The sequence below is a fragment of the Pantherophis guttatus genome, chromosome 1 (assembly GCF_059756535.1).
Source record: "Pantherophis guttatus breed Tessera chromosome 1, ASM5975653v1, whole genome shotgun sequence".
In the NCBI taxonomy this organism is placed as follows: domain Eukaryota; kingdom Metazoa; phylum Chordata; class Lepidosauria; order Squamata; family Colubridae; genus Pantherophis; species Pantherophis guttatus.
In genome coordinates this window covers 186,442,236-186,457,774 of record NC_142063.1, presented here as the reverse complement: position 1 = coordinate 186,457,774, position 15,539 = coordinate 186,442,236, and the positions used below count along the sequence as shown (strand labels likewise).

General features: G+C 39.6%; 1 protein-coding gene across 3 annotated transcripts in view; it reads left to right on the top strand.

Annotated features, from left to right (window-relative positions):
• Positions 1–15,539, top strand: part of COL4A1 (collagen type IV alpha 1 chain) — a 161,894-nt gene that overhangs the window by 68,133 nt on the left and 78,222 nt on the right. For all 3 annotated transcript variants that reach the window (XM_087886329.1, XM_034426848.3, XM_087886327.1), the window contains 8 exons: positions 2,884–2,943; positions 6,861–6,905; positions 7,132–7,185; positions 9,359–9,400; positions 9,894–9,987; positions 10,346–10,381; positions 12,232–12,387; positions 15,068–15,160. In XM_087886329.1, coding sequence (XP_087742455.1) covers positions 2,884–2,943; positions 6,861–6,905; positions 7,132–7,185; positions 9,359–9,400; positions 9,894–9,987; positions 10,346–10,381; positions 12,232–12,387; positions 15,068–15,160 — 580 coding nt within the window. The remainder of the gene's footprint in view (positions 1–2,883; positions 2,944–6,860; positions 6,906–7,131; positions 7,186–9,358; positions 9,401–9,893; positions 9,988–10,345; positions 10,382–12,231; positions 12,388–15,067; positions 15,161–15,539) is intronic.

The following is a 15,539-nucleotide window of genomic DNA, read 5'->3' as shown; positions in this document are numbered from 1 at the left end:
GCATTGCGACCAGCAGCTAAGGTAAGCAAGCTGGAGGCTGGGGCGGGGAAGGGATTTTTGCTACCAGTTCTCCGAACTGCCCGCCGCCATCGCTACCTACTCGCCCGAGCCGGTCCGAACCAGGTGCATTTCACCCCTGGGGTGGGTCCTTCCTAAATTTCTTTCCCTGACCATTAAGCTACTGGGCACACCTTCTTTGACTGTCTGATTGTTCCCTAAGGAGTATCTCTTCTATGCACACCTCAATATAATTCCCACATACCATTATAGAAGGGACCCTCCCTAGTTCTCTGGGAAGTACAGGCAGGGGAGATGGGAAGTATTTTCATTTTGCAAGATTGTGTTAGTGTAAACTTACAATAAGGGTAAAGTAGCATTTGGTTCTCATGATTTTGGTTTCTTGTCTAAACTACCTTGCGTGGCTGACACCAGCCTATCCCATAGTAGCTATAAAATCTTGAGCGAGACTGAGGGAGTGATTGTTTCATGATAGCCTTAGGATACCCCAAGATCATACTAGAGAACTTTTGCCATCTCAAGCAAGAAAGAAATTGATCAATGGTGAGAATATCAACAAGATTGCTACTCTGGTTCTGCAACCCAGCACCAGATACTATTCATAACAAACCAGCCAATGATTGATTTCCTGGTGAGACAATTAGAATTCTGATTACATAATCCCTGCACCAGGGATCCATACACTGGTGCTTTGTCAACTATTGGAGGAGGCACAGCTGGATCATCATTTGCAGCTCTCCAATGCAGGTTTCAAAGGTGCAAACTAGATTGACCTTTTCATCTATGATCATATCAAAGAAGGAGTGCTAATTTGAACTGATCTGACATTGACTAACAACTCCATGAGGTGAGAGATCAGATTAGCATGGCTGGTTTACCTAGGTTTACCCAAGTGTTACTGATGGGAAATTGCAGTACAAGTAGCAATCACCAGACATTCATATCTGTCTCTTGGATGATCTGATCCTTGCCCCACCATTCCTGCTGGCTTTCTCACAGATTTTCTGAAGAAAGTATATCTGGACTCTCCCTCCCTCTTGCAACTTTTCAGCCAAGCACATATTTTCACCACGACCAGAAATCCCGTTCAAGATACTGGTACAGTCAAGGATTTACTGTGTGTAGTCTCTCAGGCAACAAAGTAGAAAACCAGTACAATGTATACTGAGCAAATATGTACAAAAGAAACCTGACTAGGAACTCTTCTCCAACAATCCACCTCCTCTACTTCTACAACCATTCCTTTGGGATTAAAAAGAATCCATACAATCTAGTAAAAGAAAAAAGTTGCATTTCCTTTTTCAAACAATTTTTTATTTTATTCAAAATATTAAAATGCAAACACAAAAAATAAAAAAAATAAACAAAACAAAACAAACCTAAACAGGACTACAACAAAAAAGTGCATAAACAAAAGAAGATATATACATAAATTGTTCCTCCTAGTAGAATACTGATAAATATATTTCAAAGACAATAAGTCCTCCCCCCTTGTGAAGCAGGCACATAATTTGTAAATTTCTACAACACTACTTACCCTACCCACTTACCCTGACATCTATTTAATATATGAAAATATATTTAACAGAAAAAACCAATAGCTAAATGAAACTTCCAAACCCTCTATGAACAATCCATTTATTGCATTTCACTCACAGAAAGTCCACAATGGCTTCTACCATATGTCACTACAATAATTGTCTTTGGTCCATCCAAGATCAAATATCAATCAATCAGAATAGAGCTGGAAGGGACCTTGGAGGTCCTCTAGTCCAACCCCCTGCTCAAGCAGGAGACCCTCTACCATTTCAGACAAGTGACTGCCCAGTTTCTTCTTTAAAACCTTCTTAGACATATCTTCGATTAATTCTTAATAATAAATCTTTTCTTTAAAATATTAAACAGGATATTTTCTAACAATTGGATTTTATTTCCCAAAATCACAAGTCTCTGTTGTGTGTATCTCCACAGCATTTGTTGTACAAAAAAAAATCTCCTATTAATTGTAAGATAACATCTCCTAACATTTATTTTCCAATTGGGTATAGTAAAACCATCTCCCAATCTCCCTCAGACTGCTTAGAAAAATCAAGTTCATCACTGGTTGTTCTGTCAATTTTGAGTCTTTAGAATCCATACTTTTCTCAAAGTCCTCTAGACAACTTGTATTTTCCCAGTCAGCCTCATCTTTCAGGGCTGTGAGCAGCAAGTTATATTCTAAATCCATCTGGTTGTAAATCTTGTGGTAGATTTAATTGTATCTGATTACCATCTTCTAAAATCATTGTAACTTTATCAAGCTTTTTATCCAAATTTTCAAGCTGACCTTATAAGTTGACAATATTCTATCTGCCTAGTTTCCCCAATAAACTTTGCCTTGATATATTGGTTGCATTTTGACTAGATTTTGATATAGTCTAAAATATTTCAGTAGTAAAACTTTTACAGCTAGAACCTTTATAGCCAATCATAAACAGCTCCTCTCAAAGAACATTAAAAAGAAGCCTCCTCTCAAAGATCATAAAAAAAGATCCAGTAGGGGGTTAAATTAAATCATCATTCAACTGGTAGATTAATGTTTGAAAGTAAAAATCAGAAGAAAGGAAAAAATATATCAAAAAATGCAGTTAAAACCCACGTGTTCTTAAAAAGCAGACAGTAGAAAGGAAAAGATGGAGACTGGAGTCCCCGACCACTCCCATCTAGAATTATTACCTTCCAGGTCGTCTTCTCAGGTAGGTCCATTGTCATCCAATTGTCATCATGTTCAAAGTAGTGCAAAATTTGGGTTTTGTCCATGGAACTTATACTGAAATTTTAATTAACTATATTAACTCATGTAAAATATCTGCCATCTTTTAAAAGGGGTTGCCAGGCCAGAGCATCAAAGGGGAAAAAGGTGAACCTGGGAAACCTGGTCCACGGGTATGTACATCTTTTTTTGCTTATCTAGCCATTTTGGTACTTTAGGTAGTTCCACAAATGGAATTGATTTCTTATTGAAATTGCTCATTATCTTTTGAAGGCTTTGCAGTTTCCTTCTTTTCTCCTATTTTAAAATTAATTCTGTAATGACTAAAGGGCTGAACATATATTTCCAGGTTGGGGTTTCACGCATGGGTGTTTTTGTTTTCATGGCTGAAGTTGTTTTGTTACGATCCCATTGAATTTTTCATTCAGAAAGGAACCATAGAAGAATAAATTAAAGAGGACAAAAATAGCCATGAATTTCACTGGGGTGCCTGAAAAGGTCTTCACCAGCATTTAGTCTCATGTAGGCTATTTGTTGTAGTTTTATGTTTTGTGAAGTTGCAAGGTAGTAAAGAAAAAACATTGTTTTCCACACAAAAAATGATGGGATCTACATAAATAGGAAAGTTTAGATTCAGTTCATTTTAGATTCAGTTCATCATAAAACCATGGAAAGTTTTCAGCAGAGGTGCTATGCAGTATACAAGAGCAATGCAGAAGTGCTTCCCATCTGTTTGTTTGTTTGTTTGTTTGTTTGTTTGTTTGTTTGTTTATTAGATTTATATACCGCCCTACTCCCGAAGGACTCGGCGGTGAACAGCCACAAAATAAAACACATAAATACAAAAATTTAAAAGCAGAATAAAACCGAATTAAACAATTTGGCCCAAGACAGATTTAAAACACCCCAGTAATTTAAAACAGATTAAAATTTACATTATAAAAAGAAAAAAGGGGGAAAGATTAGGCCAGGCCAGCTTGATGGAATAAAAAGGTCTTGAGAACGCGATGGAAGGTGCGCAGATCCGGGATCCTTCATATCTCTGTGGGGAGCTCGTTCCAGATAGTAGGTGCCCCCACAGAGAAGGCCCTCCGCCTAGGGGCCGCCAGTTGACACTGTTTGGCTGACGGCACCCGGAGGAGCCCCTCTCTATGAGAGCGTACTGGCCGGTGGGAGGCTATCTGTGGTAGCAGGCGGTCCCGTAAGTAACCAGGTCCTAAGCCATGGAGCGCTCTAAAGGTGGTAACCAGAACCTTGAAGCGCACCCGGAAGACCACCGGGAGCCAGTGCAGCTCGCGCAGGATAGGTGTTACATGGAAGCGCCATGTCACTCCCATAACCACCCGCATGTGTGTTGTGTGTGTGTTGTGGGGACAGGACATCACGCGGCCACACTCTGCGCCAGTTGGAGCCTCCGGGTGCTCCTCAAGAGGAGACCCATGTAGAGAGCATTGCAATAGTCCAGGCAGGAAGTGACGAGGGCATGAGTGACTGTGTGTAAGGAGTCCCGATCCAGAAAGGGACGCAACTGGCGAATCAGGCGAACCTGATGAAAAATCCTCCCGGTCCCGGCCGTCAAATGCTCTTCTAAAGACAGCCGTGAATCCAGGAGGATGCCCAAGTTGCGAGTCCTCTCCGTGGGGGCCAACGATTTGCCCCCAATAGTCAGTGATGGCGTCAACTGACTATATTGGGACATCAGAAACCACAGCCACTCAGTCTTAGATGGGTTGAGCCTGAGCCTGTTTCTCACCATCCAGATCTGCATGGCCTCCAGGCACCTGGACATCACTTTAAAGGCATCGTTGGGGTGGTCTGGGGTGGAGATGTACAGCTGAGTGTCGTCAGCATATTGGTGGTACTTCACCCCAAAACCACGGATGATCTCGCCCAGCGGCTTTACATAAATTTTGAACAAAAGGAGCGAGAGGACCAACCCTTGTGGCACCCCACATATGAGGGGCCTCGGGGTTGACCTCTGCCTCCCTGCCAACACAGACTGCAACCAGTCGGAGAGAAAGGAGGAGAACCACTGCAACACAGTGCACCCCACCCCTAACTCTTCCAACCAGTGCAGCATGATACCATGGTCGATGGTATCAAAAGCCGCTGAGAGGTCTAATAGGACCAGGACAGAGGAGCAACCCTTGTCCCGAGCCCTCCAGAGCTCATCAACCAATGCGACCAATACCGTTTCCGTGCTGTACCCAGGCCTGAAGCCCGACTGGAACAGATCCAGATACGTCGTTTCATCCAGGTGCTGGGGGAACTGTCGTGCAACCACACTCTCGACAACCTTTGCCACAAAGCGAAGGTTGGAGATTGGACGATAATTAGCCAACACTGCCGGGTCCAGGGAAGGCTTCGTGAGGAGAGGCCTCACCACCACCTCTTTCAAGGCGGCAGAGAAGTCACCCTCACCCAATGAAGCATTTATAATCCCCTGGAGCCAGCCTCGCGTCACCTCCCAGGAAGCCAGCACTAACCAGGAGGGACACGGGTCCAACAAACATGTGATCGCATTCAGTCTGTCCAAAATCCTGTCCACGTCATCAGGAGTCACAGGATCAAACTCATCCCAGATAACATTCTCAAGACCTGCCTCAGTCATCCCCCCTGAAACTACCCAGTCTGAATCCAAGTCTTCGCGAATTTGAGTGATTTTGTCATACAGATACTGAACAAAGTCCTCGGCTCTACCCTCCAAGGGGTCCTCCTGCACTTACTGATGGAGCAGGGAGTGGGTCACCCTAAACAGGGCGGCCGGGCGGTTATCTGATGATGCAATAAGAGCAGCAATATAAGTACGTTTTGCTGCTTTTATTGCTACTAGGTAATTCATAATATGAGATCTTACCAGTGTCTGGTCGGATTCAGAAAGACTGGCCCTTCAACTACTCTCTGGGCGTTTGCATCTGAGTGCTTCATCTGACTTGTGTGCACACCCATTGCAGGGGCAAGGAGGAGTTGTCAGATAGAAGTTTGCAAAGCAGCTTTGTGAGCTTTGCAGAAGATACTGTTGGTTTTTGGGATCTAAGGGAGGTGTTTTATTCCTTCCCTTAAATATTTTTATTTGTTACTGCGACCAAAACTACTTGAATGAAAGTTTAAAAAAAAAACAACAGATGTGGGCAAATGGTGATTTGATCACTCTGTTTTGTCTTTTCCTTATAAAAATTGTAAAAACTTTCTGTTATACTATAAACTTCACTGATAATCAAAAGAGGATTAAAGAACTTTGAGGCCAGACCCTGAAGGCATCCTGCACAATTTCCACATCAACCTAATAGGTCCCACTGAATCTCCAATGCCCTGGAATGGCAAAAGGGCTTCCCAGACTTTAATATACACTTTGCTGAAATTGGTGGAAAGTTTTCATTGTTGTTATTTGTTACTAATAGGGAATGGCTGAGAGGAAGTCTTAGTTGGGAAAAGAAAGGTGGCCAGCCTTTCAAAAACTGGAAGTTTCTTTGAAAAACCATTCCTTGCTAACTGCAATGAGTTTCAGAATAGTGACTGTTGGTATCAGCTGGAAAGGTTTGAAAGTGTGTGAATAGAGTGTGTGTGCCTTTACAACTGCAGTGAATCTGTTACACGATCCAGCAGAAGTGAGGGAGTAATTGTACATGTGGCTGCGGAAAAGTGTCCTATGCTCTGTGCTTACAGTATGTTCTGCTAGAGATAGAACTGCCCATAGCCAGTTCTAACTCTGGTTAGATATACTACATATGTATTTCAGGGGGTATTCCACAAATTTTTACATCAAAGTGGCTCAGGCACTCTTTTCCAAACAACATATCCCAGATCCATAGGGACAGACTGAATATGTGAAAGAAGGATACTTACATGGATGAGTAGGAAGTCATCCGGTGGTTTATTAGGATGTTAGAGAGCAGGATTAGTTGATGATTCCACAGCATTATTCCCACCATTTTTTCCAAGACTCTGAGAAAGCTTGAAGACACTGATTATTTTGCAGGGAAATACTTTTGTGCAAATTCTTAATTAATTCTTCATTAGTCTCAGCAACCCAGTAGGAGAAACAAGAATTTCCATGCTGACTAAATAAATAAAATTATTCATTTTACAGGGAAGGCCTGGAAAGGATGGAGAGGATGGAGAGAAGGGAGAACGTGTATGTAGGTCACTTTATCATAAATATTGTATTCATTTTCATATTCATACCGGTAGAAGATTTGCTGCTGGTAATTCTTGATTTCAAGATAAATACCTATGAATTGCTCTGCATATCAATTTTGCAAAAATAACTTCAGACAGTCTTTAGCTTTGTTTTGAGAAAGGGGAAATCATTTACATTTATTGTGTACAAAATGGGCTTTTTCTTACTGTGATACCTGCAGGGAGTACCTGGTCAGCCAGGAATTTCTGGACATCCTGGTGTACCTGGATCTAAAGTAAGTAGCCACCATATAATAAGCACAACAAATCAAATAAATGAGTATAAATAGATAGATAATAGATGAAGAGAGGGGAGGAGGGAGGGAAGGAGGGAGGAGGAGAGAAATAAAAGCATACTCAAACTGTTTCTTTTAATCAGAGCTTTTAACAATGATAAATCTGTGTCTCATAGAGCTTATGTCAAATAATAGGTAAATCTTTAAGAGCTGAAAAAAATTTCTCCAGCTCAGAATAAAAATCATGGCAACCAAAAATTAATAGTTCTCCTCAAACCATTTTGTCCTAATAAGCATTATAATAGCAGGTCAGAGACTGAGTAGAAAGGAAATTTTTCTTTAATCTGTTATTGGTTCCCATCAGAGGTTGGTAAAGAGGAAGAATCAAAGATGATTCAAGTAGTGATCTTTCAGAATGAAAGAGAAAAAAGAATGCAGCTGATTTCTGAATCATTCATCTTAACATGATAACTAAAACTAGGGTTTGCTGAGCTCTCGTCTATTATGTTTATAAAACCATAGGATTATCCTCTTTTATGATTTAATCCAACAGGCACACAGGGGAGTTTAGCCACAATACTTTAATAGATCTTCAGCTAGCAAATTGCAAAATGGTTTCTTAATATATATGCCTCAAAATTAATTGATGTTCATATTCCATATAACAATGCCATTGGCAACTATAATGTACTTAAGATCTATACTATTGCCAATTTTCAAGCCAATTGGTAAAAACAATTGCAATTATTATCTGGATGGTCAAATATAAATCCAAAATGTTTAGTGTTCTATGCAGTGAAACTCAAGCAGTTTTAGGGTAAAAGTTTCCATGAGACAAAATGTTCTTCCTACACTCTCCAAGGTTCAGTGGCTCAGTGTCTAAGATGCTGGACTTGTCGGCTGGAAACCTGGCATGTTTGAGACCTGAGTGCCATCCTCACCCCAGCTCCTGGCAACCTAGCAGTTTGAAAGCATACAAATATGAGTAGATAAATAGTATCACTTCGATGGGAAAGTAACAGCGCTCCATGACATCATGCTGGCCACATGACCATGGAAATATCTTTGGACAGCACTGGCTCAATGGCCTTGAAATGGAGATGAGCACTGCCCCCTATAGTCGGCAATGACTAGCAAAATAAAATCCACAGGGAGTCCTTTATCTTTTTTACCTACACTCCCCAAACCATTTAAAATATTTAAATCCCAGCCCTCCCAATGTCAGCATTGCATCATTATCAGAAGACCTTTTGACTTCTGCTAGTTGGTTCAAAGTATTGATTGGTTCAAGTATTGGTTCAAAAGTGGCAAACTACTATGTTTCCCTGAAAATACGACCTACCCCAAAAGTAAATCCTAGCTTGATTTTTACATGTGCACCCAACATAAGCCCTACCCTCAAAATAAACCCTAATTAAGACCCTGCCTACTCCAGGGTGCACAGGTAAAAATTAAGCTAGGGTGGGGATGGGGGAATGGAGCTGCCCTACTGCTTACCTTCGGACAGTTGAAGCCAGGTCTCACACACCCCGACACTAGCCTTGCCGGCCCATTTCTTCTGCAGCTGGAAAGGCCAGCAAGGCTTTCCTGAAGCCCTCTGCAGCCACTAACAGAGCTTTGGATCAATCCAGAGCTCTGTTAGCGGCTGCAGAGGCCTTCAGGAAAGCCTTGCTGGCTGCAGAAGTTCCTGAAGGCCTCTGACAGCGAAAAGAAAGCCAGGGGCGACGTACGCAAGTGAGGTGAGTCAGTGGATGACATTCCCCCCCCCCCTGGAAATAAGACCTGGTGCCTTTTTTGGTGGCAAAAAAAATAAGACAGGGTCTTATTTTCGGGGAAACACGGTATTTCCTGTTCCATTAGCCTTAAGAATAAATCTTATCAGCAGAAGGGTTCCACAGACTCCCATAGCTAGTACACTATTTGGGCTTACAGTATTTTTATAGATATAATTTATATTGTTAAAACTTTAAAAAGTTTTCAAGTGATTAATGACATGTATTTGGAGTTGAAGGCTTTCTTATATGCAAAGTTGTTAAAGAGAACTCATACACATTTCTGCATTGGCTATGTTTTCCCTTTCCTCTCTTCCCAATGCAATCAGTTGATTATACCCAGTTTTTAAAAATATTGTTTCAAAGTTGGTAGATAAATTCCTTCTTTTCCCTCCTCCCAGGGAGACAAGGGTATAGAAGGACCACCTGGACCTCCAGGAATTGTAAGTGTAAAATCTGGTTTTAAATGTGTTTAAAAAATAAGTAGATAGTTCAATGCAGAGCAAACTCCTTGCGTATTGCAGTAGTTACTACTCTGACCAGCAGCAGTTTTCTGGGCTGTTAGCTACAACTATTTTTAATTATCTGGGCTGAACCTGATATTGACTATATGCAAAGTATTGCAGTCTCATGACTCACTGTCCAAGTAATCTTCCTTCCTTCCTTCCTTCCTTCCTTCCTTCCTTCCTTCCTTCCTTCCTTCCTTCCTTCCTTCCTTCCTTCCTCCATAAATATCTGATCACACTTAGTTAGGGGAAGGTTTTGGAAGTTTGGGAGTTACAATTCCAACACATCTTGGAAACACCAGGGTTGGGAAGGTTGGGCTAAAGCAATTCCTAAGAAAGACAGGGATCCCAGAAATACTGTAAGCTCTGGCCTATTTGGAAAATTTCAGGTTTATAGGTTTTCTGTATTTTGATGCTTGTCATTATTCAGGTTACAGATGAAGGAGATGAAGAAGTGTTTGGTGAAAAGGGTGATTCAGGACCTCAAGGGTTTCCAGGAAGGAAAGGTGAACCAGGTCCCACAGGTAAATCTTGGTCATTATTCATTACATATTCTTAATTGGTTGAAAAATTAACTGAAATTAAATAAAATTTAAATTGTTAGTACTTTTACTCATGATGTTTTAATTCTCTTGTATTACAAGCTGCCTTGATTGTCAAGTGGATAGAAAGGTGGGGTATAAATCCAATAATAATTCCAATAATAACATATGTAATTTTTTTTGTTATGATTTGAGAGAAAACAAGTAACCTAGCCTCTAGAAAAAAAAATCAAGCCGATCTTCTACAGTATGTCTTATTGGGTCCCAGATTAGTATTCAGCCAAAAACAAATACAATTTAAGACTTTACTTTCTGAAACTTGATTATATTTATTTTATAGGTTTTCAAGGTAGTCCAGGGCCACCAGGTCCTCCAGGTGAGTATATTTGTTTATTTGGTTAATTAATTGATTAGTTTGGATTGATTTTTACCATAACTTTGCCAACTTTTAATTCCAATATTTCTGTGGATATAAATAGTATATTTTCACTGATATTCGCCATAGTTTTTGAACAATTATTTTATATTTATAAAGCATTCATTTATCTTCAGTATCATTTTCCTATTTTGCCTTGAACTTTCCAGTGTCTGGCATTCTTGATACCTTATCAGTAGTTTTGCAACTTTTCTTTTATCATTGTATTTTTTCCCTAGCAATGTAATTAACATAACTGATATTATAAATGCCTACTCTTTAAAAGTAAAAGAGTAAAGAGGCTACATTACATCCATGAGATGAGGCAGAGGGAAGGCAGTGTTGTGAGTTACATGTGAAACTGATTATGAACACCTTATCAAGTAACAGTTGTAATGTACTTTCAGAAGCTGCATCTTTGTCTGCATCTGACATCTGAAGAAACCCAGTTTCTTCCTCTCCCTTTCTCCTGCCTCAATTCTGTAAGAGTTTAACCATTTGGTGAATCAAGTAAAGTGAATTGTAGTTCACGAAAGCTTAGGCCTTTTAATAAAATGTGTTGTCTGAAAAGATGTTCCTTCTGCTTCATACTGTAAATACAATATTTAGATACAATATTTAAATGTACATTAGGTTATCCTTCTTTTGAGGCATGGCGTTCTTTTTCTCTTTTATGAGAAACTTAGCATACTTTTTAAAAAGACCAAAATGAACTTAGTTTAATATGGCACAGTCAAATAAAAATGTATTTATATAATAAGACTTATTAAGTGATTGTTTAAAATATCTGTTTAATTTACACACTTATATCACTTTACTTTACATTTGGGGCAGGGGTGGGTTCTACTTACCTTTACTACTGGTTCGCATGCACAGATCACCTATGATGACGTCCGGGTCAGTGGGCGGTGCCTCCCGCTGGTTTTACTACTGGTTCTTGTGAACTGGTCTGAACCGGGGGCAACCCACCACTGATTTGGGGTCATTGAAGTGGCTTCAGCATGAGTTTTCTTATGTCCATCTTAATATAATATTTACTTGTTTTATCTTGTGTTTGAAAAATATTTATGAACGTATCCACCTTAGATAACTTGATGTCTCTTAGATCATGAAGTTTTATTGTGTCAAACAATTCTTTTTATATTTTCCTCTTTCTCATTATAGAAGAATGTTAGATTTCTATCTCATCTCAGTATTTCAGAACTGATTCTTTTATACTATCTGATGGTTCTCATTTGAGATAAAACTAGAGATAACATTTTCAATACAGCAACTCTTTTAGACATAACCAGTATAATGTTCTAATTAAAATAATTGTGTAAGATATGATTATTTGTTAGCCTATTATTTCACAGCTTTGTTGAAGCAATTAAATGAAAATAGATCTCCATGTTAAGGCATCTTGGGCTCCTGGATATACAATTACAATAACTAAATAATACACGATTGATAAGTTTGGTCTATTATATCTCTATATCACTTTAGTGGGATGAGATGGCAGGACAACCACCAGAACCATATGGTGTATATGTCTACACAAATGGCTTCTGGTTGGGAGTGTCTCCCATATCTTTAGATTTCATGCAACTGGATGTTTTTATAAATAACAATCTTGATATATAAACCAGTGAAAATTGGAAATGATTGAAAGGAAGAAAAAAAGCTTCAACATATTTGTCATATTTAGATATATGGCTATTTTTACAATTCTTACCTTTAATATTTTTATTTGATGTTGTTACTATTATGGATGTATATAGTTCCTTAAGAAGGTTTTCATGTATTTATTTCACTGCATTCTTGTAATCAAGGGCAAGCTATTCCAGGACCAGCTGGTTTTCCTGGTGAAAGAGGTAGAAAAGGTGACCAAGGGCCTCCTGGGACATCGTTGCCTGGGCCAAAAGGAAGAGATGGATTTACGGGACCTCGTGGTTTGCCCGGGGCTCCAGGACCCCCTGGTGGAACAGGCAAGTCATTATTATCTTTAGAAAATGTATTATTTAATATTTTAAAAGACCTGAGTTAAGCTGTAAATATCAGGATTGTGGGCAGAATGTGCTGAATGAATTTGTCAGAGAAGATAATGGTATACTTTTACTTCAAAACTACTATCCTGGCCAGGCTAAATGACTCTACAATGAGTGATTGGTGACTTCTGACAGTAGTTTATTAAGATCATACAATTAATCAAGTGATTCTTGCTTACAAACTAACAGCTGCATCTTTGTCATTCTATCCATTCACTGAGAAAATAAAAAAGTATGTATGAAGATCTTTATTCTCCATAAAAATAGGATTGTCTTTTCTGACAACTGTTTCTAACCTTTGTATTAAGATACTTTCTCTAATAGGTCTTTAGACAGTTAAGTTCATCGGCATAGTAGTGAACCTTATAGTGAAGGAGGGTTGTGTTTCCGTATCTTGAAGAGTTAAAAGAATAAAAAAAAGGATTTTTGGCTTCCAAACCCAGAAAAAAGAATGATTAAGTTTAGTGGAGGGCAGCCTATGGGTTGGATTAACTGACCAATGCTAAGGCAGGTAGCAAAGGCCAAAGGTCTTAATATATTTAAGGCCATCAGATGATGTCTATGTCATATGAAAGATTGCAACATGGCATGGTTGGGTCATTTAGAAACCCAGTATGGTTGAAAATAATGGCTGTTTGGTTGTTTAAGCTTATTCATATGTACATGTGGAAATTTAATTAATTCAAAAACATGATCAGTTTGATTGCTAATGATGAAGGATGGAGAGAATGGGGGAATAGGCATATGTAATTGGGGATAGGTGATCCTTTAAATAAACTGGCTTTATGCCATATAGAGTTTTAAATGTCAAAACCAGCACTTTGAATTATACCAGAAATAGACTGGTAACCAATGTAGCTTGTGAAGTGGAGGCATAACATGTGTTTCCCTAGAACCATGATGGCGAACCTATGGCACGTGTGCCACAGGTGGCACATGTAGCCATATCAGTGGGCACATGAGCTCAGCTCCGGCGTGCATGTGCACGCTGGCCAGCTGATCTTTGGGTCTTCTGGGCCCACCAGAAGTAGGGAAACAGGGTCCTCCGGAGGACCTTGGGAGATGGTGGGGAAGGCCCATTTTTCTCTCTCCCCAGCCTCCTAGAAAGGCTCTGGAGGCTGGGGAGAGCAAAAAACGGGCCTACCGTGCCATCACGTGCCAGGAATGTGGGGGGGAGCATGGGGGGGTCACATGCACAGGGGTAGGGTGCAAAGAATTATGGGTATGGGCATGCACACTTACGACACCACCACCCCACTCCTGGCACGCGATGGCAAAAAGGTTTGCCATCACTGCCCTAGAAACACACCACTACATTCTATACCAACTGAAGCTTCTGGATACTTCTCAAGTGCAGCCCCATGTAGAATGTATTATAGTAGTCCAGCTGGTAGGGGACTAGGGCATGAGTGATTGTGATGAGAGGGCCAAAATACTGTTACTATACCGGTATAAAAAATAAGTGGTAGCAAGAATGAATGCAAACATCACAAATTAGTTGTTAATGGTGTCTTAGAAGGTGTTCGGCAGAATGCTGATTGAAAGGGTACAAAAGATAATGGGTACAAAAGATAAAAATGAGCAAAATTTGACATATAGTATAATGATATGTGAGAATGACCTTGAGGGATGAGATCAGGGGTGTAATGCTACTGGTTCAGGCCAGTTCGCCCAAACTGGTAGTAAAAAATGCTACTGGTTCGCCGAACCGGTAGTAAAAAATGTAAAAATAAAAGTTCCAACGATTGTGCGTCGTTCGGCCAATTGTCAGAACTTTTTTTTTTTTATCTTTTAGGCATTTTTTTACTACCAGTTCAGGCAAATAGGTAGTAAAAAATGCTTTAAATTTTTTTTAAAAAGGTTCAGATGATTGCACGGCACAGCTGTGATCGGTGGAGCCTCTTTTTTTACCTTTTAAAAGCATTTTTTACTACCAGCTTGGGCGAATAGGTAGTAAAAAAATGCTTTAAAAAAGTAAAAAAATGAAGGCTCTGACGAACACAGCTGTGCCACACGATCATCAGAACCTTTTTTTTACTTTTTAAAGCATTTTTACTACCTGTTTGCCTGAGCCAGTAGTAAAAAATGCTTTTAAAAAGTTTTTAAAAAGGTTCCCACGCGCGCCACAGCTGATCACCCCCCTGTGCTGTTCTACTTACCTTCCCAAGCCTCCTTTTGGCGCTCACTGCATGTGCGCATGCGCAGCTCGTGTTTGGTGTGCACTGCGCATGTGCATGTGCAGCATGCGTTTGGTGCATGGCACACATGTGCAGCCAGCGAACTGGTAGTAAACCAGTTCAGATTTCACCACTGGATGAGATCACATTGTAGCAAGGTCTGTATTGCAATACAGTACCCTATTTTGTTAACCTCTGCAATTGTTGGATAGGAGGTACTCCAATATAGGTTTCTTTACATAATTATTACTTTGTAAATTGTTGGGATTGCAAAAATAAAGAGGGAGAATGTTATGTCAATTAGCCTTAAAGAAATGGACATTATTAGTAATATAATTTAATGGCTCCTGCCTTTTATTTTTGTTTAATAATCAATGTCATTGGTGTAGATTACTGCTGTTTAAATGTCAAAATTAATATCCTTTATTTTCTTACTATTGCAGATGGAATTGAGTGTGAGCGTGGTCTACCTGGTGACCCAGGTCTTCAAGGCATCCCAGGACAGTCAGGCTACACAGGAGAAAGAGGAGAGAAAGGTAAGAATTATATTTTTGACTTTTTGATAGTTTTTTGACTTTCATTTTTGAATTTCAAAAAAGAGATATCATTGTTTAAACATTAGTGAAAAATAAATACAATAAAAAAATACAGGTAGTCCTCAGCATACAACCACAATTGAACCAAAAATTTATGTTTCTAAATGAGAAATTTGTTAAGTGAGTTTTGCCCCATTTTATGACTTTTCTTGCCACATTTGTTAAGTGAATCACTGCAGTTGTTAAATTAGTAACACCATTGTTAAGTGAATCTGGCTTCCCCATTGACTTTGCTTCTCAGAAGGTCACAAAAGGTGATCACATGACCCCAAGACCTTCATAAACCTTCATAAATGTGAACCAGTCATTAAGCATCCGA